This window comes from Cyanistes caeruleus, chromosome 29, assembly GCF_971803275.1.
Source record: "Cyanistes caeruleus chromosome 29, bCyaCae1.hap1.1, whole genome shotgun sequence".
Classification (NCBI taxonomy): domain Eukaryota; kingdom Metazoa; phylum Chordata; class Aves; order Passeriformes; family Paridae; genus Cyanistes; species Cyanistes caeruleus.
Window position 1 is genome coordinate 2,126,614 of NC_141729.1, and position 24,564 is coordinate 2,151,177.

Here is a 24,564-nt window from a genome sequence, read left to right on the forward strand (position 1 = left end):
GGCTCTGGGAATTCCAGCCCAGACCCTCAACCCTCGCAGACAAGAATTCCTTCCCAATATCCCATCCATCCCTGCCCTCTGGCACTGGGAGCCATTCCCTGTGTCCTGTCCCTCCCTTCCTTGTTCCCAGTCCCTCTCCAGATCTCCTGGAGCCCCTTTAGGCTCCGGGGAACTGCCCTGAGCTCTCCTCTCCCTCTCCTCTCCCTCTCCATTCCTGGCTTTTCCCGTCCTTTCTGCCTCTAATTTTGCCGAGTGCTGGAATTAAGGCCGGGACAAACCGCAACCTCCTCTGCCCAGTGCCCCCAGTCCCTCCCGAGCTCAGCTCCAGCTGCTCCCTCCCATTGTTCCCCCGGGGCTCCAAACCAGAAAGGCGAGTTGGGGAAAAAAACCACCAAACCAAATCAACTTTGGTGCAGGAAATAATCCCAAAGCAGCTTTAATTACACACGGCGGGCACTCCCGGGAGGGGGAATTAGGTCAGGTTATGTGAGCGCTGAAAGGAACCCAGCAGCCAAATTCCGGGACTCCACACCTCAGCTCAGGGAGACTGGAGCCTTTTCCCGTTTTGGGATGGTTTGGGGCTGGAATAACCCCCTGGAGAATCTTCAGGGCTCAGTTTTCCCCAATTTCTTTGCTGGCATCACCTCCCGCTGTGGTGACGTTTCAAAAAACCCCGGCTGTGAAACCGAGCCCTCGGTGACTCAGGCAAAAAGGAGAAAGTTCAGGGAATGTGGTTAAAGCTGGGAATGATCCTGCTCTGCCTACACAGCCAAATTATTTCATTCTGATTGGCTCCACCACTTTTTTAGGGAAAAAAATCCCCATTAATCCCAGCCCTGAGCTTGTAGCAGAGCAGGATTTCCCATTTTCCATGATCTTCCAGCACCAATCCCAACAGCAGAGCCTCATGGAGGCTTCAAAGCAGGGGCTGCTGCTCCCAAAGTGGGTCAGGTCACCCCTAAGACAAAACAGAATTGTTTGTTTATATTCCTGGACTTTGCAAATATAAAGATAAAAAAATAACTGAGACATGTCAGGTTTCCAAGCAGATGAATTTCCCTGTGGTTCTCCATTCCCAGGATGCAGGAGAATCCAGGTTGGAGCCTTTTCCAGGGATCTCCTGAGGCTGGCACTGCTTTGGATCTCAGGCTGGGGCTGGGAAAGAGATCCAGGCTGGGAGTTAAATTCATATTTTGGGGCATTTTGGGTGTTTCTAAGGAAGTATGGAGCTGCCATGTGCTGGGAAGGGGCTGATCCGTGTCCTGTGGAATGGGGAATTGATTCCCACATGGAATCTGTGGAGGACCTGGCACCCAAACTTGCCAATAAAAAAAAAGCTGTGAGGACATAAAATTCCAGCTGGCAGTGCCGCAAATAAAATAAAAAAATTTCAACCATTTGTATTTGCTCTGATCCTTCTTCTAAAGCCTTTTTAAAATGCCATAAACTGGGGCTTTTTCCTTTCCACATTAAAAATCATAGAATTCTTTGGGTTGGGAGGGACCTTAAAGTCATCCATGGGCAGGGTTCCACTATCCCAGGGTGCTCCAAGCTGGGCTTGGACACTTTCAGGGATAAAGCAACCATGAAATTTTCAGGGATAATCAGCAAAGATTTGCCCCATCAGGAGCTCCCATCACCCCCACACCCCAGAGGAATAAAGGAATATTCCTCTTTTGAGGAATAAAGGCTCTCAAGCAAAGCAGGTTTTGGAAAAACAACAAAAATTCCCCAAAGCATCCCTTAGAATTCCTAAATATTCCTAAACCCCACACCACAGCTCCTCTGGGAGTTCTATGCCAGGGAAGAAAACCAGAATTAGCTGATGCTGAACATGCCAATTAAAAGGAAATAATTCAGAATTTGCTGCTCCGTGGCTTTGGCAGATACCAGGTGCTGGTAAGGATAAAACCCCCTGAGCCGGGTGGTGCTCAGCTGTTAGAGAAGCTGGAGATTTGAAAAGTGAAAAAAATTATAAATACAAACACCTGGATGGGGAAGATAAAGGCCAGTTTGGGTGCCCAGCTCACAGCTGGGCATTGCTGCCTTATCGAGCAGAGGGAGCTGCTGTGTCTGGCCCCCTCCTACGTGGGGAGGGCTTTGATAAGGAGCTCCAGGTGCTGCTTATCAGGGAGGGGCTGGCCCAGCCCACCAGGAGCTTTCTGCTGTTTGCTGGTTCCTCTTTTCTCCTGAATTTTTCTCTTTTCTCCTGAAATTCCTGGCCCTGGAGCTGCGTTCCTGCTGTTCCAGGATGGAGGTGCTTTGGTGCCTCGGGTCCATGGTTGATTCCTGGGTTTATTTGGCTGCTGGCACAGAGGGAACTTTGGGGATTCTGCTGCTGCTGCTTGTTGGGGTGTAAATCGTAAAGTTGTGGATTCGTGGAATGGTTTGGGTTGGAAGGAGCTTAAAGCTGACCCCCAGCCACGGCAGGAACATCTCCCACTGTCCCAGGGTGCTCCAGCCTGGCCTTGGATACTGCCAGGGATCCAGGTACAGCCCCAGCTCCTCCCCACCCTCCCAGCCAGGAATTCCTTCCCGATATCATATCCATCCCTGCTCTCTGGCAGTGGAAGCCATTCCCTGTGTCCTGTCCCTCCAGGCTCTCCTGCCCAGCAAAGTCCCAGTGTCCAGGGCTGTTCCTACAGCACCTGCAGAGGGATGGGAAAACAAAACCATGGAATGGTTTGGGTGGGAATTCCCATGCAGTGACCCCCTGCCATGGGCAGGGACACCTCCCGCTATCCCAGGTCCATCCAAAGTGGCCCTGGACATTCCCAGGATGAGGCTATTGTAGGCCAAATGTGTTTTTAGCTTTGAGTTCCCTGTTTCCCTGCTGCAATGGAATTTGGGGCTCACAGAGCACCCCAGGGACCCCCCACCCCCAGGGATCTCCAGGATGGGATACAGGGAGTGGTGGGTGGGGAGAGCGAGGGAATCCTTGCACAAGCCTCTTCTCCCAGGAAGCTTTTTCAGGGAAGCTGAGCTCCTTTTGTCCAGGGATGGCTCCTCTGTGCCAGGCAGGGATGGCAGGAATCCATCCCAGAGACACAGGCTGCTCCTTGTCCTGCTGCTGGCCACAACCTCTCTGCCCCATTTCCCTCGCAGAAATCAGGGATAATTCCATCCCATCCCCAGGAACACAGGGAGGCCCTTCAGGCCCAGCCTCTGCCCTGGCACCTGAGCTCCCTGAGCTTTGGAGCAGGAGGATTCCTCATGGCATCGCTCCAGGGTTAAAATATAACCTGGAAGCAGAATTCCAGCCTGATCCAGATCATTATCAGGGAGCAACATCTGAGACTGAAGGAGAAAGGGCTCATTAGGGTGACACTAATTCCCCCTCCCTGCCCTGCCAGAAGCAAGGGAAGGAGATTAAAGTTCTTGCTCAGGGAGAGGAAAACCTCGATAAACCCTGTGGAGCAATCCTGGGAAATGTGTCCCTGCCAGTTTTACTTCCTTGAATCACAGAAAGGGAAGTTCCTGAGCCCAGCTGGTGTGTGGGGATCATGGTTCTCTGCTGGAATTATGGGTGTGGATGTAGCTCTCCAGCTCTAAAATGTCATTTAATGTGGAAAACACAGCAACAAACCCTGCCAGCAGCACAGCTTTGGTCTCTTTCCAAGGAAATAAAGGTGTGATAACCCCGTGGTTTCTCCCAGAGAGCAAGAGGGGGAGATGTAAGCAATTCTTGGTTTGAATTTTGTGTTGTTGGAAGGGTTTTATGATCTCAGCTTTCCTCAGGTTGAGTTTCCCGGCCAGGACACCCCAGGACAGCAGCTGGGAGTCACCTCCAGCTCTCCCACATCCTGGAGAAGTGTTTTTCCAAGGGCAGGAGACGCTGCCAGGTCCCCAAAACCAATCAGGAGTGAGTCCCATGCGTGACAATATCATTTATTGTTATTTTCTCCAGCAGTTCCGTGTTCCCCGAGGAACAGAGAATTCCCAGCACAAATAAGGGAAGGAAGAAGGAGAACAGCTTGTGCTGCCCCCAGCGCCTCTCCAGGTACCCAGCATGTGACCACACCTGGATTCTCTCACCTTGTGTGTGTTCATTTCCAAATGACACTTTATTTTCCTGCTTTTTCCAGGCTCTGAGGATGGTTTTCCTCCTTCTCAAGGCCCATGCAGCAATAAATTGTCTTGCAGTATCATGGGAATGGTTAACCTTGATTTGAGTTCATGTACCACCTCCTTCCCTGCAAGGTCAAATTCCAAATAATCCTTTGGAGAGGAATGAAATAAAGTCGGGGCTGCTCCCTGGGATACAAAGACTTTGCGTCCTTCTTCTAGAGAGCACCAAATTCACCTGGTTTGGGACGTTTTCATGTTGGGACAAAGAAATCACATAAAATATGAAGGAACAGAAGCATTTTTGGGGAGCAGGGATGTGAGGGGAGCTCGTTCCACCCCTCACACAAGGAGTGGGATCTGCTGGGAGGGATGGCAATGCTGTGAATCTGTCTTCTCAGAAGAAAGGAAGGGCAGGAAGTTATCCTAAACCCTTCTGGAGGGTTTTTTTCCCCCCAGTGAGGCACATAGGAAGGGACAGAGGGCTCCTGAGATACCCTAAATAAGCCCCGTTCCAGGCAGCTCCCCTGGATCAGCAGCGCAGGAGCTGAGCACAGCCCCTTTGTGCTTTGGGGACAGTTTGGGGGCTGCTTTGGGGACCCTGCAGGGAAATCAGACCCTTTGCCCATGGAATCTCCAGGTCTGATTGCACCTTCCCCTGCTTCACCAGGGGGTGATTGCACGAGGGTCCCGGTGCTGTTATGAGGGTCCCCGTCCTTTCATGAGGGCTGGCCGCGAGCTTTGGGGGACTCACCCGTTCTCATTAGGGCTATGAGCCTGCACAGGACATCCAGAGGTGACACCCCGGGAGTCCCAACCGTGCCACCATTATTAAAAACCCCTCCAACAACAGGAATTGCTAAATCTCCCCTTCCTTCCCACCTCAGCTTTCCCCGTGGCATGAACCACGGGGTTACCACACCTTTCTTGGCTCCGGCAGACACAGAGGTTTGCCGGTGCCTCGGTGTGACACCGTGTCTCGCTTCAGGTGACAGTTGAAAGCTCCGCGGCCGCGCCCCCCTCAGCGGCGGTTCCACAGCAACACCCGCCCCTCAGTGCTACGCCCCGCCCATCCATTACTACAGCCAATCACAGCCCACCGCCGCGCCCCTTTCCTCCTTTTATCGGTTGATATTATTGCCAATCATTTTCCCGCCCGGTGATGTAACAAATGCGTCCCGCGCTGATTGGTGCGGCGGGGTGGGCGTGGCGAGCGCGTCTTTAAAGGAGGCTGAGGCGGCTCGCGGTCCCAGTGCCCCCCCCCCGTCCCTCCCCCCCCCTCCGGTACCGGTACCCGTCCGGCGCCGCCGGCCCCGGCCCGTGTCACCGCGGTGCCGGTGGATGGAGCTGAGCTGTGCCATGGCGGGCAGCGCCGCCGCCCCGCCGGGCCCCGGGCCCCCCCCCGCCACCGCCGCCGGGCTGGCGGAGGGCGAGGAGTACGAGAGCCTGCCCAGCAGCGTCGCGCTCGGCACGCACATGGTGGCCGGGGCCGTGGCGGGCATCATGGAGCACACGGTCATGTACCCCGTGGACTCGGTCAAGGTGCGTGGGGACAGCGGGGAAGGGGTGCCCGGGAGGGAACCGGGATGGACCGGGGGGATGCTGCGGGGAGCGGGACAAGGCGCACCGGGGTGTTCGGGGGGGACGGGGAGAGTGCAGGGCGTTATTGGGGTGCGAGGATTCGTTGGGCTGCGAGGAGGGAGTGTGCAGGGGGTTACTGGGGTGCGAGGAGTGCTGGGGGTGCAGAGGGTTTTTTTGGGGTGCAAGAAGTGCTGGGGGTGCAAGGAGGGGAGGGAACAGAGGAGCGTGCAAGGGGTTTTCTGGGGTGCAAGGAGTACTGGTGATGCAAGGAGGGGAGGGAGGAGAAGGGGTGTGCAAGGGTTTTTTTGGGGTGCAAGAAGAGGGGAGATGTAAAGGACGTGCAAGGAACTGTTGCGGTACGAAGGTGTGTGGGCAGCTGTAGGGGTGGAAGAAGTGCTGGGGGTTTTTGGGGTGCAAGGGAGGAAAATCTGCAAGGAATTGGGGTGCAGAGGTGGGGGAAGCGTGGAGGGAGTGTTGGGGTGCAAGAAAGGTGGGAACGTGTAAGGAATCTTAGGACGCACTCAGGCAAAGCATCCATGAATGTTGGGATGTGTGAGGTTCCTGGGATAGACAAGGCGCTGGGCAGGTCCCCGAGGTGTCACCCCCAAAAATCCCCGCTGGCTCTGGAGCTCTGCTCCCCCTGAGCCCGTCCTGCAGCTCATTTGGGGGAGTTCTGCATGAGCACTGAGGCAAAGGTGACATGCCAGTGCTGCTCTCTGCCTTGGGAGATGCCACCCTCCTGGCCTGGGAGCTCCCCGGGCAGCTTTTCCCTCCTGGAGCGTTGGAATTCCAGCTCAGGAGGGAAAAGCTGCTGGGATTGGGTGGTGTGTCCACAGCAGGACAGGGTGAGTGGCACAGACGTGGCCGTGTTGGGTCAGTGTGTGTGAAGAGGGGCTGGCTAGTGGATTTTGGAGCTGATGATGCTCAATCCCACTCAGGGAAGGCTTTTCAGTGTCTCCATAGCAGTGGGAATCATCCTGAAGGATATTTCCTCCCTCTGCCCTGCCAGTTTGCTGCTGTGGGGCCTTCAGAAGAAGAGGGAAAACTGGGAAGAGCCAAACTCCCTCGATGGCGGTGTGGATGAATCATGAGATGTTGCAATCCCTTCTCCTTTTCATGCAGGGCTCCCTGAAAGTGTAGAAAGAGCAGAGCAGAGGAAATGCCTTGGCTTTCTCAGGTCCTGCCAGCGTGATAATCAGAGGAAATATTCCCGGTTTTTTTTGGTCCTGTTTTCCCTCTGGGTCTGTCCCCACTGCACCTGGCTCATAGATCTGGGATGTTCCCCCTGGGTGTGGGGTTGGTGCCCACCTCAGTCGTGGCACCAGCTGCTGGCACAAACAAATGAGGTGTTTTGTGCCCAGTCACGGCCGGAGCAGCTCCGTGGGTGTTGTCCCTCCGGAATTCTGGAGTTGCTCACGAGGGCATTTCCTCCACGGGGAAAGCAGAGCGAGAAATGAAAGTGGTGCCCGGCTTCCCGGAGCAGGAGTTGCTTTGGAGGGAGAATTCCCTGAACAGTGACTTCCCTGGCTGCTCCAGGGCCAGGGCCCTGCCTTAGGCTGGGTAATCCCACTCAGCCAAGTGCCTGGAAGTGCTGGGAGCGGATAAAACGCTCCGGCTGCTGCGGGAAAACTCTGGTGGAGCCTGGCCAAGGTCGCTCTGCGTGCTGGGCAGAAATCCTGAGCTGCAGGCTGGGATCTGCTCCTGCCCTGGGCACTCGCTGCCATTCCACCTGTCTGCCCTGGGGAAAGGTTACAGCTGACCCAAAAAAGGGATTTTTTGATTCCCTAAAGAGTTTTATTTTTTTATGGTGGGTGTAATTAAATAAGGACCCAGCTCCTAAGAGCAGCTCTTTGGCTTCATTGAGGGAGAGGGGCCACGTTCCTACAGAAAAAGAGCAAAGCTTTTCCTCAGTGGGACTTCCTGGCTCAGAGCTCCAGGCTGGAGGGGGTTGGGATTTTTTGGAGGTGCAGAAAGAGCACCTGGGCAGTTCCTGCTCTGAGGGAAATGTCTGGGTTCTAGCGAATCATTTCCTCCCAAAGAGAAACTGAAAATGTCGTAATTTGGGGAATTGTTTGCTGCAGACACTTGCACAACCCCTGAGCTTGGCAGGGTCACGGAATCCCAGAATGGTTTGAGTGGGAAGGGACCTTCAAATGCCCCGGTGCCACCCCTGGGACACCTCCCACTGTCCCAGGCTGCTCCCGGCCTTGGACACTTCCAGGGATCCAGGTACAGCCACAACTCCTCTGGGAATTCCATCCCTCCTTCCTCACAGGGAAGAATTCCTTCCCAATATCCAGTTTAAATCTACGCTCTTCCCCCCCCCCCACCTTTTTTTTTTTCAGATGCTGAATAATAAATAATAATATTTTTTTCCCATTAGGCAAAGCCCCCTCGAGCTCCAGCCTCACCTGCACTTTTCCTCTGCCTGTCCCTCTCAGCACTGGTTGTTTGGATGCTCTGAGCTGGGTTTTGCTGATGCTGAGGGTGTTTCTCACACTTGTCAGCCTTGTTTTTGTTTGTGGCTGCTGCAAACAGCGGTGCTGGGAACCCTGATTCATTCACAAATTATCTGGGGGGGATCAGCATGTCAAGGACTCCTGATGGCAGCAGGAAAGGAGTTTCTGGAGGGCTCTTCTGGAGCCTCTTCCACCTTCTCTGATCCTTTTGGTGATTTTTCTGCCGGAGCTGGTTTCCCAAAGATTGTGAAAACAAAGGATAGGATTCCCCTGGGGATGTGAGGAACAGTTTTGCTCCCCTGGGGATGGATTAATTGCTGGGGGGAGAAACTGGAGGCGTGCAGGGCTGGCACCTCCCTTCTTGCAGAGGGTGCCAGTGGCTCTAGAGACAAAATAAATCCTTTTCTATTAAATCCTTTTCCATAAAAACCTGGCCTGTCTTTGGAGCTGCCCTGTTGGTCACAAAGGTCCTGGAAGCACAGCAGGATGTCTGAGGGAGGCAGGGCTGTGAGTTATTTGGGGTGGTGGGAGATTCTGCGTCTCCCCATTTCCAGCTGCTCCAGGAGGGGCAGTTCCTCATGTTCCAGCAGAAGGGGAGTTTTCGGATGTTGGGAATTCCTGGATAACCTGTTGGACTGACCCTCTGCTCCCCTCCCATGGGTGTGCTGCTTATTTGGGGGATGTTCCAGCTGACCCCCCTCAAATTTGGGTTCAGAGCTTGAGCCTGGCTCGTACCTTGCCCTGTTCCAACTGAACCTCCCCCAAACTGGGATTCAGAGCTTGAGCCTGGCTCATGCCTTGTGCTGTTCCAACTGAACCCCCCAAAACTGGGGTTCAGAGCTTGAGCCTGGCTCCTGTCTTTTCTTGTTCCAGCTGAACCCCCCCAAAATTAGGGTTCAGAGCTTGAGGCTGGCTCCTGCCTTGCCCAGCTGGCAGAATCTGCTGGATCCATGCAGCAATGCTGCCGATTTCCTGCTAAAAGTGTTTTATGCTCCCTTTGCGAGCCTCTGTCCCCTGAAAAACAGGTTGTACTGAGAGAAAATAAATAAAGAAACCCAAACCAAAAGGCAAACGAGGTCTGAGGGTGTTCGTGAGGTGTCAAACCAGTGCCCCTCCACCAGGATATGCAAAACAGGGAGCTGATTCCTGCTGGGAAAATAATTCTGGCTAAAATAAAACAGCACTGGAGTAATCCCAAACTTCATCCAGCAGGACAGAGCTCTTCCCGAGGAGCAGGGAACTGCCTCAACCTGACCCTGGCACTTGTGGTGATGTTTTTTTCTGCCCAAGCTGCAGCCAGGACGAGCAGGGTGCTCGTGGCTGGCCCTGCACCGCTGCCTTATGCAATGGGGATTAATTGGAGTAGGTGGAGAAGAATTTCTTGGCTGCTTATCAGGGGTGAGGCTCCAGGAGCTGCTTGGTGGCTTCAGATAGGTGAGAGGAGATGGGGGCACTGCCCAGCTCAGGGAAATCAGCTCCTCAAGCCCTGATAAACTTCAGCTCCTTCCCACAGAGCTGCTCCCAGCTCCGGGCCTCTGGCTCAGCAGGAGATCCTGGGTTTGGTTGTTCCTTGGGCTGTTTGGCCTCATAAATCCTGATTTTGGTTGTTCCTTGAGCTGTTTATCCTCCTAAATCCAGGTTTTGGTTATTCCTTGGGCAGCTTATTCTCCTAAATCCTGATTTTGGTTATTCCTTGGGCTGTTTGGCCTCTCGAATCTTGCTTTTGGCTGCCCCTTGGGTTGCTGAATCCTGGTTTTATCTGCTCCTTGGGCTGTTAGTCCTGTTTTACCCAGGTTATTCCTTGGGCAATTTTTCCTGGTTTTATGGGTGGATAGTCCTGGTTTTATCTGCTCCTTGGGCTGTTAGTCCTGCTTCACCCACAGGTGATGGGTAGCTGATGCAAAGTGCAGCTTGTGTAGGCTCCTCAGGGCTGTGGGGTGAGTTTTAAACCCCTTCAGAGAGGCTCAGATGCACAAAAAAAAAAAAAAAAAATCCTATTTATCCATTCTCACGGGAGAGCCCTACCCACCTTAGATCCCTTTTCCATGAAAAGCTACCCTGCTTCTGACCAAGCTGGGGCAGCAGGCTCTCTGTAAATTGATTTTCCTGAGGGATGTGTGTGGCCCTGACAGGTACAGGAGGTGAAAGTGGGAAAAACGGGATCATCCATAGGGATGGAAATCCTCGATTTCACTTCCCAGAAACACATCAGTCCTGCACGTAAATGTCACCTGTTGCTCCTGGGGATAAACTGGGACGAGACTGGGATTTTCTGCGGAGCATCCTGAAATCCTGACCATAGCATGGGAAGGTGCAGAGACTGTGAGGGGTTGCAGGACAGCTGGATATAAAATCTACTTTTAAATCTGAGCTAATTCAGAGCATTGCTGCTCTCCCAGGAGGATTTTGCTGAGTTTTTGGGTTCGTTTCCAGCACCATTCGGAGCTCCCAGGGAATGAGGTGCTGCAGAACAGGGAGCTTTGCACGATGGGGCCTAGGAATCTGAAATTCCAAAGAATTCCTGTGTGATTTTTAGGGTTTTTAAAGAGTATTTACTACAAATTCCATCATTTGGTTGGCCTAGACTTTAATAAACACACCTTGGTTTTGTTGTTCCGGGTGAAAGTCCTGAGCTGAGCGCTAGTCTCTTCCTTGGCCTCACAGAGGGGATGTGGAAGGGCTTTGGGCTTTGGGGGCTCCAAGGTTCAAACCTTAAAGGTTTTTATGGACTGAAGGCTGAACTGCCTCCTGGCTAATTAATGAAGGGCTTGACATGGGGATCCTGCTGAGGAAGGAATCCTTCCTGCAGCTCTTGAGCTACTCCTTGGAAAAGCTTTAATTCCAGAGGTTGCTGAACACCCCTTTCCCAAGGTTTTTTTCCCAGTGTTTGTGTTTCGACGCTGAGGCTCCTCCAAGGGCCATGTCCCCCTGGGCTGGTTTCACTCTCCTGTGCTGGAATTGCAGAATCATGGAATTACTGAGGTTGGAAAAGCCTTCCAAGGCCATCCAGCCCAACCTGTGCCCCATCCCCACCTCGTCACCAGCCCGGTGCCGCGTCTGGTGTTCCTCAGACACTTCCAGGGCTGCTGCTCCGTGACCTGACACGGTGTTTAACCCTTTCCCACATGGAGAACAGGAAGGATCTGAGGGCATTTTGCTGCTTAGGATTTTCTGGGATGATCTTTCCAGGATGGCCGTGGAGATTGGAGCTTTCCCAGTGCTGGTTGGGGTCCTGGGACCCCTCCTACATTGTCATTGTCAGCTCCAGGGAGCTCCAAGGAATTTTCCTGAGGGGAAAAGTTGTGAAATGAAGTGGTGGCAGTGAGGTTTGAAGCAGGTTTGGATGGCAGGAGCTCAGCTGGATTAAAATCTGTGGGAAAAAACAACAGAAATGCAGCTGGAATTCCCGGCCAGGCCCTTGGTGGGTGCAGAGCTCTGGGAGCTGAGGGGAAAACAGGGACAAGGAAGCTCCCAGGGGGACATGGGCTCTGCATTTTCTACTTTTGGGGGAATTCCTGCCTTTTCCCAGTTTTCCCAGCTTGCCCTTCTAGGAACTGTCCCAGGCTGCTGTGCAGCTGCAGGAGAGACAGGCTGGGGCAGGTGCAGGGTGTTGAAAGCAGGAGAAAATGAAAAGCATCCCTGGATTTCTTCATCCAGCCTCATTCCTTGGCCTTTCCATGGATGAAGCTAAGCAGAGGCTGCACTTCCCTCCTGCAGCAGCCTCATTCTTTGGGTTTTCCATGGAAAAATTTGATTCTTTTTGATTTTCTATGGAAAATCATAATTTGATTTCTTTTGATTTTCCAAGAGGGAAATGGAATATAGCCATTTCCCTCCTGCAGTAGCCTCATTCCTTGGGTTTTCCATGGAAAAATTTGATTCCTTTTGATTTTCCATGGAAAAAGCTGAGCAGAGGCTGCATCTCCCCCCTGCAACAGCCTCATTCCTTGGGATTTCCATGGATAAAGCTGAGCAGAGGCTCCATTTCCCTCCCGCAGCAGCCTCATTCTTTGGGTTTTCCATGGAAAAATTTGATTCTTTTTGATTTTCTATGGAAAATCATAATTTGATTTCTTTTGATTTTCCAAGAGGGAAATGGAATGTAGCCATTTCCCTCCTGCAGTAGCCTCATTCCTTGGGTTTTCCATGGAAAAATTTGATTCCTTTTGATTTTCCATGGAAAAAGCTGAGCAGAGGCTGCATCTCCCCCCTGCAACAGCCTCATTCCTTGGGATTTCCATGGATAAAGCTGAGCAGAGGCTCCATTTCCATCCTGTAGCAGCCTCATTCCTTGGGTTTTCCATGGAAAAATTTGTTTCCTTTTGATTTTCCATGGAAAAAGCCGAGCAGAGGTTCCATTTCCCCCCTGCAGCAGCCTGGCTGATGCGGTGGGAACGCGGACTCCATCAGCAGCACAAGTAAAAAAACCAGGATAAATCAGCTCATCCAGGGGCCATCGGAATTCCGGAATTCTGGAACTCTGGGATTTGTTGCCTCGGCTGGGTCACCAGGGCCTGTCCCTCGTGTGCTTTGTTGCAGACACGGATGCAGAGCCTGCAGCCCGACCCCAGAGCCCGCTACAGGAGTGTGTACGAAGCTCTCAAGAAGATGGTGCTGACCGAGGGGCTCTGGAGGCCTTTACGTGGGATTAATGTCACCATGCTGGGGGCTGGCCCTGCCCACGCCCTGTACTTTGCCTGCTACGAGAAAATGAAAAAGTCTCTCAGTGATACTTTCCAGCCGGGAAGAAACAGCCACTTGGCCAATGGTATTTTTTGGGGTTTTTTCCCTAAAAAAAAACACCAAACATACCGACCCGTTTGTGGTTATCACCCTTGCTTGCTGCTCGCTCAGCCTTGGTGCACCACGCAATCTAAATTCTTATTTAATCTCAAATTATTCCAGCACAAATCAGCAATTTAGTGGGCAAAAGGTGTTCAGGTGCAGCTGGGCTGTTCCTGTATTACCATGGAATCCTTAAAGTTGGGAAAGATCTTCAGGATCAAGTCCCACATTTGAAGGTGTCACATAAAGGTGGGATCTGATGTTGAAGTCATCGCCTCAGCCTCTGGAGGTTTGAATTCGGGTGTCCCTGGGAGCACGGAGTGCACTCCATCCTCTGTGTGCTTTAATTTTTAGCAGGAATATTTCACTTTTTAACCCAGCAATAGCAGCAGAAACCCTGGAACTGGGCATCCAGGATTTTACCGAAAGGTTAGTGCAGGAAATTTAATTTTTAGCAAGAGTATTGCATTTTTAAACCCTGAAATATCAGGGGAACCCCTGGAATTGCAGCCAAGGCTTTACCAAAAGGTTTGTGCAGGAGATTTAATTTTTAGCAGGAATATTTTGCATTTAAACCCAGAAATAGAAGCAGAACCCTTGGAATTGGACATCCAGGACTTTACCAAAATGTTTGTGCAGGAGATTTAATTTTTAGCAGGAATATTTCACTTTTAAGCTCAGCAATAGCGGCAGAACCCTTGGAATTGAGCAGCCAGGACTTTGGTAAAGGGTTGTGCAGGAATTTAATTTTTAGAGGGAATATTTCACTTTTAAACTCAGCAATAGCAGCAGTACCCCTGGAACTGAGAGCCAGGGCTTTACCAAAAGGTCTGTGCAGGAAATTTAATTTTTAGCAGGAATATTGCGTTTTTAAACCCAGAAATAGAAGCAGAACCCGTAGAATTGAGCAGCCAGGGCTTTACCAAAGGGTTTGTGCAGGAGATTCCGATGATTTCTTGGGATGTGCTGGCAGGAATCTGCTGTGGGGTCCCGGAACTCAGGGCAGGGGATCCAATCCCTTCTCCTGGCTGCTCTCGGCTGGGAACACATTCCTGTGCTTACCTTTCAAGTAGCTACAGGCCTGTGGTGCCAGCAGGAGAACAGAGCTGTGGCTTCACGAGGAATGACCAGGAGTCATTTGGGCCAAAGGGAATTGGAGGTGGGAGCCAGGATCAAAGGGAAGGAGTGGCTGGAGAGCTCCGGCCCAGAGCCGGGTGCGGGATGGGTCAGGGCTGGCCGGGTTTGGCGCAGCCTGGGCAGCAAGGGTTGGGAAGCTGAGTAAAGGGATAAAATCCCTAATTAGGGATGTGCTGAGGGCAGGGTAAACATTGCTCATGGCTGGCTCAGGCGCCGCTGGTGTCTGGGCCGGAACCTTGGGAATTGGTGTTGGGAAGAGTAGAGGTGGGGGCTGGGAGCTGATCTGGGCTTCTCGCAGGGTGGGTTTCCTTGCCCTGGGATGGATGGATTCCCCCATGGATGGATTCCCCCATGGATGGGTTCCCCATAGATGGATCCCTGGTGGATGGGATCCCTGGTGGATGGATTCCCTCATGGATTGATTGTCTCATGGATGGATTCCTCATGGATGGATCCCCCTGGATGTTTGCCCCTGGCTGGATCCCCCTGGCCGGATCCCCTGGGTGGCAGTGCCAGGGTGAGCGCTGCCTTCCGAGCCAGGATTTATTTTCTCAGAGCTGTTCTTGCCTTGCAGGCATCGCTGGGAGCGTGGCCACGCTGCTCCACGACGCTGTGATGAATCCAGCTGAAGGTAATCCTGGGATTCTGGGAACTGCTGCTCCCGCTGCCCCTGCCACAGGAATCCAGGGATAAATCCCCCTTGGCTCTTCGCCCTCTGTCCATTGGGAAGAAATCTAGGGCTGGCCCCAGCTCAGAGACCTCCAAACCCCGGGGCCTCATTCCTGTGTCCCTTGGGAAGAGAAGGAGAGCAGCAGGAGGAATTTATCCCTGCATCTATCTCTGTGGTGCATTGTGGCTTTCCAGGACAGAAAAAACACTTTTCCAGTGTCCCCTTCTCTAGTGTCCCTTCACTGGTGTCCCCGCCACTGTCACCGCTCCGCTGCTCCTTGGGGCGGTGGTTCTGGTTCTCCTGAAGTTTTGGGCTAACCCAGCTGAGCTCAGGTTGGTGCACAAGCCCAACTCTGGGATTCCTGGTGAGGTGGAGTGACAGGAGAAGGCCTCAGGAAAATGTGGATGAACAGGAAAGTGCAGCTCAAAGGACAATGCTGCCACCTGCCAGCTCCTCAGGGTTGTGCTCCTGTGCAGGCCCAGAGCTGGGCATCTCTGAAGGAGAACCTGCAGGATCAAATCCTTTTTACTCATACCCTGTTTCAGTTAATTGCATTAATTTGCCTCATTAGTCAGTGAAGCACTGCAGCCAGTGGGGCGGGTGTGTGACACCCCCAGGTGATGCTCAGGTGGGAACTCACCTGCATCTCACCGCTGGGGCCAGGTTTGTGCATCCCCACCGAGCGTCCCTGGCCTCGTGCTGACACCCGAGGGGTCATTCGTTAATCCTGAGGGGGTCATTAGAGCCAGAGGGTCATTAATTAACGCTGAGGAGGTCATTAGAACTAGAGGGTCATTAGTTAACCCTGTGGAGTTTGTTAAAACTGAAGGGTCATTAATTAAGTCTGAGGAGAGGGGTTCATTAGAACTAAGAGGTCATTAATTAAGGCTGAGGAGAAGGATTCATTAGGAAGTGAGCGCTGTGCTGTCCTCTCACTGTGCTGAGCTCTGTGGGTGCTGGGCAGCTTGGGGGGAAGGGGAGCACGGGGCTGGGTTCACTTTGGGGCTGTGCCAGTGTCCTGAGTGGCACTGAGTGGTGTCCCTGTCCCCACAGCTGTCCTGAGCTCAGGGTGGGGCTGGGGTCACTCTGGGGCTGTGCCAGGGTCAGTGGTGAGCTCAGGGGGGCAGCTCGGGGCAGGGCTGGGCTCACTCTGGGGCTGTGCCAGTGTCCTGAGTGGCACTGAGCAGTGTCCCTGTCCCGGGCAGTGGTGAAGCAGCGGCTGCAGATGTTCAACTCTCCGTACACATCAGTGCTGGGCTGCATGCGGACAGTGCACAGGACTGAGGGCTTCAGAGCCTTCTACCGCAGCTACACCACGCAGCTGACCATGAACGTGCCCTTCCAGGCCATCCACTTCATCACCTACGAGCTCCTGCAGGAGCGCCTCAACCCTCACCGCCAGTACAACCCCCGCTCCCACATCGTGGCCGGCGCCGTGGCCGGAGCTGTGGCCGCCGCGGCCACCACGCCACTGGACGTGTGCAAGACACTGCTCAACACGCAGGAGAACATGGCCCTGAGCTCCCTAAACATCCGGGGGCACCTGTCGGGCATGGCCAACGCCTTCGGCACCGTTTACCAGCTGGGAGGCCTCCCCGGCTTCTTCAAGGGCGTCCAAGCTCGGGTCATTTACCAGATGCCCTCCACGGCCATCTCCTGGTCCGTGTATGAGTTCTTCAAGTACTTCCTCACCAAGCGCGCGCTGGAGAGAAAGCCGGCCTCGTGAGCGAGGAGCGGGAATCTCCTGTGCCCCCTCTCAGCCAGCCCATGGAATGCTGCTGGGTTCTCCTCTCCCTGCCTGGCCATTCCCGGTCACTGAGTGTGCTCAGGGATTCCCGTGGGGCTCCCCAAGGATTCCCAGTCATTGAGTGTCCCCAGGGATTCCTGGGATTCCTGGTCACTCAGTGTCCTCAGGGATTCTGGGGATTCTCAGCAATCCCGTGGTGCTCCCCAGGGATTCCCAGGATTCCCACTCACTCAGTGTCCCTGGGATTCCCAGGATTCCCGCTCACTCAGTGTCCCTGGGATTCCCAGGATTCCCGCTCACTCAGTGTCCCTGGGATTCCCAGGATTCCCACTCACTCAGTGTCCCTGGGATTCCCAGGATTCCCACTCACTCAGTGTCCCTGGGATTCCCAGGATTCCCACTCACTCAGTGTCTTTAGGGATTCCCAGGATTCCCACTCACTCAGTGTCCCTGGGATTCCCAGGATTCCCACTCACTCAGTGTCCCTGGGATTCCCAGGATTCCCACTCACTCAGTGTCCCTGGGATTCCCAGGATTCCCACTCACTCAGTGTCCTTAGGGATTCCCAGGATTCCCGCTCACTCAGTGCCCCCTTCCTTCCCTTAAACAACAAGAACAAAAAAAAAGAATTTATAGAGACTTTTATATTAATATATATATATTTAATAACTTTATTTGGCAGCAGCGAAACCGCAAACTGCTTTTTCTGGGAAATAAGATGGAACCTGGAGTTTACTCCTCACTGATGGTTCAGCTTCTCCAACCTAAGCTGGTTGCTTGAAATACATTTTGGGTGGTTTACTTTTTTTTTATTATTATTTTATTTTATTTTAATTTTTTATTTTTACAGCAAAGAAACAAAAATCTCCTGGCACAGAAGTGAATTTTTATATCGATATAAAATAGTTGGATAATGTTTATCCTTTATTTTTCTATGTGGGCAGCTGGCTGGGGTTTGAAAAGCTTTTAAAGCTGGGTGCAAAGGCCTTCAAAAAGGGCTCAGCTCTTCCTTCCCGTGTAAGGATGACCCAAAAATCATCGATTTTCTGGCCAGATTGGCTTTAATTACTGGGCAATTAAAGCCTGGCTCCTCCTCTGGCTCTCCAGGTCCTCAGAATTCCCGTGAGGACATGAGGAACGGGGATGTGGCTTTTGGGGAAAACCCAAAACAGGGGGAAATTCCATTTTGTTCTGCTCCCTGGAGATGGGGATTTTTAGGGGATGTGATTTTGCAGTTTCTCCTTGCTGAAGGTGCCATGGGCTGTGAGGCTGCACAGCTTTCATCCTCCCAGAGTTTATTCCCCCTTTTTCCTCCCTGAGGGCCTGATCCCATTCCAGGACCTCTCCTGGGATCTCAGGGTGAGGCTGGAGCTGCTCTGATCCTGGGAAAAGGAGATCCTGGAGCTGCTGTTTATAGAGTCCCTGGCAGCTCCAGAGCAGCCCAAAATCCTTGGGAAAATCCCAGGGCAGATCCAAAGGTGCCTCCCAGCCTGGGCTTGGCAAGAAACTGCTGCTCATCCCTGTCCAGGAGGGACAAAAATCCCACCTGGAGGGGGAAATCCTGGCCTGGAGGGGTAAAATCCCAACCTGGAGGAGGAAATCCTGACCTGGGGAGGGAAATCCCGACCTGGAGAAGCTCCTCATTCCCTGAGTTTGGTTTTCCTGCTTGGAATGCAAAGTGGGAAGGGTGGAAGCCTCCCTGTGTGCCCTGCTCCAGTTGGGAACAGCTTTTCCAAAGCAAATTCCATCCTTTAGCCACTCCTTTGGGAGATTAGGAGGGAATTTTGGGATCCTGGATGTGCAAATTCCAGTTCCAGGGTCCATGTTCCATTTGAATCCAGGAATAAATTCCATCCTTCCCAAAGCAAATCTCATCCTTTTGCTGCTCCTTTGGGAGATCAGCAGCCAAGGAAGGATTTTTGGGATCCAGTTCCAGGATCCTTGCGATGTTCCCATTGTCATCTCCCTGCTGGGCATCCCTGGTTGTCCCTGGGGATCTCTGGAGCTGTCCCATCCTTTTCCCACAATTTTTGGAGCAGGAAAATCCAGGATCCCCTCTGGGGGGTGCCACGTGTGCCTTGTGGGAACGATCCCGGTGGGAAAAGAGCTTTTTCCTGACTTTTTTTGTGTCTTAACCTGAAAAAATCCCTGTGCCTTAAAGCAGGAAAATCCCACTGGATTCTCCTGGATTTGATGGGATTGGAGGTCTCAGAGCTGGGAATTTTTCTCCTTGAGAAACTGGAGAGTCGCTCCCAGAGCCAGAACTGCTCTGGGAAAATTCCCATAGAGATGGAATTTGGGGAATGTAATGCTGAAGAGACAAAATGTGGGATAATTGGAGTGATTCCAGCTCCATCCTCCTCTTCCTCTGTATTCTTCTTGGATATTTCTGCCTTGGGAGAACCTCAGCTCCTCCTTGGAGTAACCTGGGAGTAGGGACATACAAAAATCCTGGATAGGGGATGTTGGGAAGTCATTTGGGAACCCTGGGAGAGGGGGAGATCCCTGGGAACCTCCTGAGGGATGAGAACAAAAATGATCAGCTGAGATCTGTTGGGAATCTGCTCCTCCTCAGGCTGGGAGTGGGAAAATCCATTCTGGGAAAAGGATAATCTAGTTTGGGAAAAGGAAAATCCATTCTGAGAGGAGGGAAATCCTTCTGGGAGAAGGAAAATCTGCTTGGATCACCCTGGATATCCAACAAAACCAGCCCAATCCTCATAATTCCAGAGGTCTCACCGGCAGCAGGAATATTTCCAATTTTCCAACTGCTGCTGCTGGATCTGCAGGGAAAATCCCTTCCCAAATCCCCTTCCCCATCCCAAAAATCCCTGCCAAATTTGCCTTTGGAAGCTGTACTGCAATTCTGAGCTGAAATGCCTGATTTTATCTCTGTCTGTGACCCCAAATCCCTGATTTTAGCCTGGTCTATGATCCCAAATCCCTAATTTTAGCCCTGTTGGTGACCTCAAATCCCTGATTTTGGGTCTATGATCCCAAATCCCTGATTTTATCCCAGTCTCTGCCCCAATTCTGCCGCTTTGTCCACCTCAAATGCACAGAATTCTTTAAGGGAGGATGAGGAACTTTTCCAGTTTGGGTTTAAAAAACCCCAAACAACTACAACAACAACAACAAAGTGTTTTCATCGATTTCCCAGTGCAGGATCTGGGTCGGAAATGATGCTGCACTTGTGCCACTGGAGCTCCAGAAAATAAAAATATCCTGATTTTTTTGGGTCTTTTTTTTTTTTGAGTTTGTGGTTGTTTTTTTCCTTGGGAATAAGGATGGGGCAGGCTCATCCCTGAGGGAATGGTGCCTGCTAGCGATGCCTGAGCCCTGTGGGAGGAAAATCCATCTTGGGGAAAAAGAAAATCCTTCTGGGAGGAAGAAAATCCATTCTAGGAGGAGAAAAATTCATTTTTGGAGGAAGAAAATTCTGAGAGGAGGAAAATCTGTCCTGGGAAAGGGAAAATCCATCCTGAGAGGAGGAAAATTCATTTTGGGAGGAGGAAAATCCATCCTACAAGGAGCAAAATCCATTCTGGGAGGAGGAAAATCCATTCTAGGAAGAGAAAAATTAATTATGGGAGGAGGAAAATCCCTTTTGGGAGGAGTTTTCCAGCCTGGCAGCTCCTCCTGAGGCTCGCTCTCCTCTAGGAGCCGCTGGAGAGTTTTTCATCTCTCCTGGCCGGGAATTCCTAAGCAAATCCACGAACTGCGGCTCCTGCGGCAGCAAAAATTCCCAGATTCCCCAAAGGATTGGAGGCTTTCCTCCCTTGGAATAAGCAGGCGGGGAGGGAGCACTCTTGGCTGAGGTTTCTCTTGAATTTCCTGCAGGATTTCAAGGGAAAATGCCAGGAAATTCTGGAGCTGTTTTGGATTTTCCCGTTTTCTGGAATAAAAATGGGGAAAATCCCATTTCTTGGAGCAGTTTCTGCCCAGTGCTGGTGCTGAGCAGGGAATAATTCCCTGGAATTTGGGCTGAGCAGTATCAGGATCAGAGGGGTTCAGCTCTCCCTGAGGCAAAGGAGACCCCAAGGTGGGATCTAAAGGGAAAAAAAATGGGAATCTCCACCAAAATATTGAAATTATTAATGAATTTTTTAAAAAAATTAAATAAAAAATATTAAAATAAAATTAAATAAATATAATTAAAATAATTAATTATAATAATTGTTATTCTATTATAATGTGGAATGAGCATTTCAGCTCCAAATGGGAAATTCCTGGCTTTTCCAGGGATTTCTGGTGCCCTGAGCAGCCTGTTCTGGGCCCCGGTGCAGCAGGAATTCCACAACTCCTCTGGGATTTTTGGGGTGGTTTTGCCCAAATTTGGGCTTTCGGGTCTGTCCAAGCATTCCCTGGGAATGGGATCCTGACCTGGGAATGGGATCCAGCCCTGGGAGTGGGATCCTGCCCTGGGAATGGGATCCAGCCCTGGGAATGGGATCCTGACCTGGGAATGGGATCCAGCCCTGGGAGTGGGATCCTGACCTGGGAATGGGATCCTGCCCTGGGAATGGGATCCTGACCTGGGAATGGGATCCTGACCTGGGAATGGGATCCAGCCCTGGGAATGGGATCCTGACCTGGGAATGGGATCCAGCCCTGAGAGTGGGATCCTGATCTGGGAATGGGATCCAGCCCTGGGAATGGGATCCAGCCCTGAGAGTGGGATCCTGACCTGGGAATGGGATCCAGCCCTGAGAGTGGGATCCTGATCTGGGAATGGGATCCAGCCCTGGGAATGGGATCCTGACCTGGGAATGGGATCCAGCCCTGAGAGTGGGATCCTGACCTGGGAATGGGATCCTGACCTGGGAATGGGATCCTGACCTGGGAATGGGATCCAGCCCTGGGAGTGGGATCCTGATCTGGGAATGGGATAAGGGATTTGGGGTCAGACACTGCACTAAACTCTGGGGTTTGAGTCCCAGCCCAGGCTGAACTCCAGGATTTCAGCTGCCAATCCCTGGCCCTGCTCCAGAGCAGCTCCACACCTGCCGAGCCCAGCGGAAAAGGCTTTCCCTGCTCCCCAGAGGCGTTTCCAGGATGAAATCCCCTGGCCAAACATGAGTGTTTTTATTCCCTTTGTGGGAGAGGGAGGGGAAGGAACGGCCGGAAAACCTTTCATTTCCAGAGGCGTCCAAGCCAAACAGGGAGCTCGGGACGAGGAGGAGGAGGGTGGGGAGGGTGAGGTTTGTGCCCGTCAGCCCCGGGAGAAGTGGGGATAAGGACGGGATGTGGGGAGAAATCCCAGCCTGGATCCTGGATTGAGCTCAGGATTGGCCCAGGGAATTCAGGCCTGCTTCATCCCCGCAAGGCTCCAGCCTGGGATAGGGGAATGAGTCCCTGGAAATGTCCTTGGAAAGCTCCTCCCTGGGAATGGGATCCTGATCTGGGAATGGGATTCTGCCCTGGGAATGGGATCCTGATCTGGGAATGGGATTCTGTCCTGGGAATGGGATCCTGATCTGGGAATGGGATTCTGTCCTGGGAATGGGATCCAGCCCTGGGAATGGGATCCAGCCCTGGGAATGGGATCCTGCCCTGGGAATGAGATCCTGTCCTGGGAATGGGATCCGGCCCTGGGAATGGGATCCTGTCCTGGGAATAGGATCCTGCCATGGGAATGGGATCCAGCCCTGGGAATGGGATCCAGCCCTGGGAATGGGATCTGGTCCTGGGAATAGGATCCTGCCATGGGAATGGGATCCTGCCCTGGGAATCCCAGGATCCCATTCTCCAGAGAGGATCCTTTTCTTCAAACAGGATCCCATTCCCAGGACTGGATCCCATTCCCTTTCTCCTCCTTTGGGATCCTCCTCCAGCCGCAGCACTTCTGGGAGACTCAAACAGTTCCATGGAAAACCGGACTGGCTGGAAGAGCTGGGAATATCCCTCAGGCAGCTCCGGGTGGGAAGGCAGGGCTGGAGGGGACGTGGACCTCTCTCCAAGGTTTTTCCTTTGGAAATGTGTCCCAAAAACCTCTGGATGAGAAGAATTTTTGGGAACAACGTGCCTGGTAGGTGCCTCTTGGAAATCCTGGAATCAGCATTGGGAAAAGCCCTCGGTGGGAGCAAGAACTGGGAGGATCTGGCTCCAGAGGCATCCAGTGGGAAAATCCCAGGAGTCTCTCTTGTGTCCTTGCTGTCCCTGGCAGCTCCTGGAGCGGAAGGAGAACCAGACTCCCCCGGAATAATCCCAGGGATGCGGCTCTCCCTGGAGCAAAGGGGACCCCAGCAGGGAGACCCAGAGGGGAAAAAGATGGGAATTTCAGCTGGAATGTTTCCATTGTGAAATCCCCAGCATGGAGGGAAGGTTTGGGTCCCAGGTGGGAAATATTCCTGTCTTTTTTCCTCCTTTTTTTCCCTTTCCTTTGTGGAATTCTGCCTGGGTGGTTGCGCCACCTGGATTCTCCCCTTATTCCCTAAATCCATTGGCTGGAGGAAGCACCAGGTGGACTCAAAAACTTGGGATGTGATCCATGGTCCTTCCCTGGTGCTGCAGCTGGATTGGGAAGAGATGAGGAGTTCCCATGGATAACACGGATAACAATGGGAATAACCAATACTGAAAACCCTCGAGGGATCTGGAGAGCTTCAAATCCCTGTGTAATCATGGAATGGCTTGGCTTGGAGAGACCCTAAGGCTCATACCAATCCCATGGGACACTTTCCCTTATCCCAGGGTGCTCCAAGCGCTTCCAAGGCTGGGGTGTCCTCATGGCTCAGCTTCCCTCGCTCCTGGGAACATCCCTGCATCCCAAAGGATCCATCCTCATTCCTGAGGGCTTTCCCTCTCTCCTCCCGGACAATCCCTCATCCCAGGGGTGTCCTTGCCCTTCCCGCCCCTCTCCGGCTCCGTGCCCCAAACCTATTCCTGCTGCTCTGCCAACTCTGCAGCTGGAGCTTTACTTGGCTTCAATCCCAGGATTTTTGCCAGGAATGTGGTTCAGGGCATGCAAATGTTGCTCAGCATTTCCATTATCCACAGGCAGCCTCCTCCCTCCCTCTTCCATTTTTTTGGGGGCAGCTTCTTTTATCCTTGCCAGAAATGATTTGGCCCTGAGCAGGGGCAGTGTTGTGCCAGGATAATCCTGAGGATCAGGATGGATATAAATGATGTTTTTTCCCTTCCCACTTGGACACAAATGGGAATTCAGCTTCCTTAGGGCTGGTGGGACCCCCTTGGCTCTGGAGTCAGGTGTGGGATTTTCCCGGTTCCCATTAATCACAGGGATATTTATCCCCTGGGAATGATTGATGCCTTCCCGCTCTCCAAGGATTTGCTTTTCAAACAGCTCAGCCCCTTTTTTTATTTGTCCTGGGAAAACAAAGGGAAAAGCAACTGGAAAAGTGATGGATGTCCATAAAAAACCCCCTGGGGTGGGAGGGGAGGAGGGAGGGCAGGGCTGAAGCAGCCCAAGGACTCCAGAATGGATCTGGAGCTGTTGCCCCATCCCTGCTCCAGCCAGGCTCATCCCAGAGTTTTTTTGGCAGGATCCCACCTGCACTTTGCAGTTTGGCAGAGGGATTTGGGCAGCAGCCGGATTTGGGAGCAAGAGATGCTCAGCAGGATCATCCTGGCAGGCATAACCCAGCGGGAGATCCCAAATCCAACCTGGGAGTCCCTGCCCTGGACAAATCCCCCTTGGAGAGGAGCTTTTCCCACCCTGAGCAATGGGATCAGGGCCTGGAGGCTGGGTTGGGCTCCATTCCCATTTTCCCATTGAATTCCTGCTTTGGAGCTTTTTTGGGGAGGGTTTTTTTCCTCATTTACCAGAATGGAAACTTAAACTGTGAATAAGGCAGGGATTGGAGCTCATTTTCCATCCGGGAGGACAAAAAACCCCAACTCTGGGATAAAACCACCAGCCCTGGGATAAAAACCCCAAATCCAGGATAAAACCCCCAAACCTGGGATAAGAACCCCTAAACCTGTGGCAAAAAAAACCCCTAAACTAGAGATAAAAACGCCAAAGCTGGGATAAAAACCGCTAAACTAAGGATAGAAACCCCAAACATGGGACAGAAAACCCCAAACTGGGATAAAACCTCCAAAGCTGGGACAAAACCCCCAAACCTGGGACAAAAAACCCCAGTGCCAGGATAAAA

The 24,564-nt window shown here is 52.4% G+C and overlaps 1 protein-coding gene and 1 long non-coding RNA gene across 2 annotated transcripts; one reads left to right on the forward strand and one right to left on the reverse strand.

The window, feature by feature from the left end:
- Positions 1-406: 406 nt before the first annotated feature.
- LOC147648914 (uncharacterized) lies at positions 407-2,064 on the reverse strand. The gene is made up of 2 exons (XR_015279709.1): positions 1,987-2,064; positions 407-958 (listed from the first exon to the last, which is right to left on the reverse strand). It is a non-coding gene; the product is annotated as an uncharacterized LOC147648914 (long non-coding RNA).
- Positions 2,065-5,338: 3,274 nt separating this feature from the next.
- On the forward strand, positions 5,339-19,677 carry SLC25A37 (solute carrier family 25 member 37). Its single transcript, XM_086865166.1, has 4 exons — positions 5,339-5,607; positions 12,645-12,873; positions 14,602-14,658; positions 15,903-19,677. The coding sequence occupies exons 1-4, from the start codon at positions 5,407-5,409 to the stop codon at positions 16,421-16,423; spliced, it is 1,008 nt and encodes a 335-aa protein (XP_086721292.1). The 5' UTR covers positions 5,339-5,406; the 3' UTR covers positions 16,424-19,677.
- The last annotated feature ends 4,887 nt before the right edge of the window (positions 19,678-24,564 follow it).

Coding starts and splice junctions, on each gene's coding strand:
- SLC25A37 (XM_086865166.1), top strand. CDS start 5,407: ATGGAGCTGAGCTGTGCCATGGCGGGCAGCGCCGCCGCCCCGCCGGGC. Junction 5,608..12,644: donor ACCCCGTGGACTCGGTCAAG/GTGCGTGGGGAC, acceptor GCTTTGTTGCAG/ACACGGATGCAGAGCCTGCA. Junction 14,659..15,902: donor TGTGATGAATCCAGCTGAAG/GTAATCCTGGGA, acceptor TGTCCCGGGCAG/TGGTGAAGCAGCGGCTGCAG.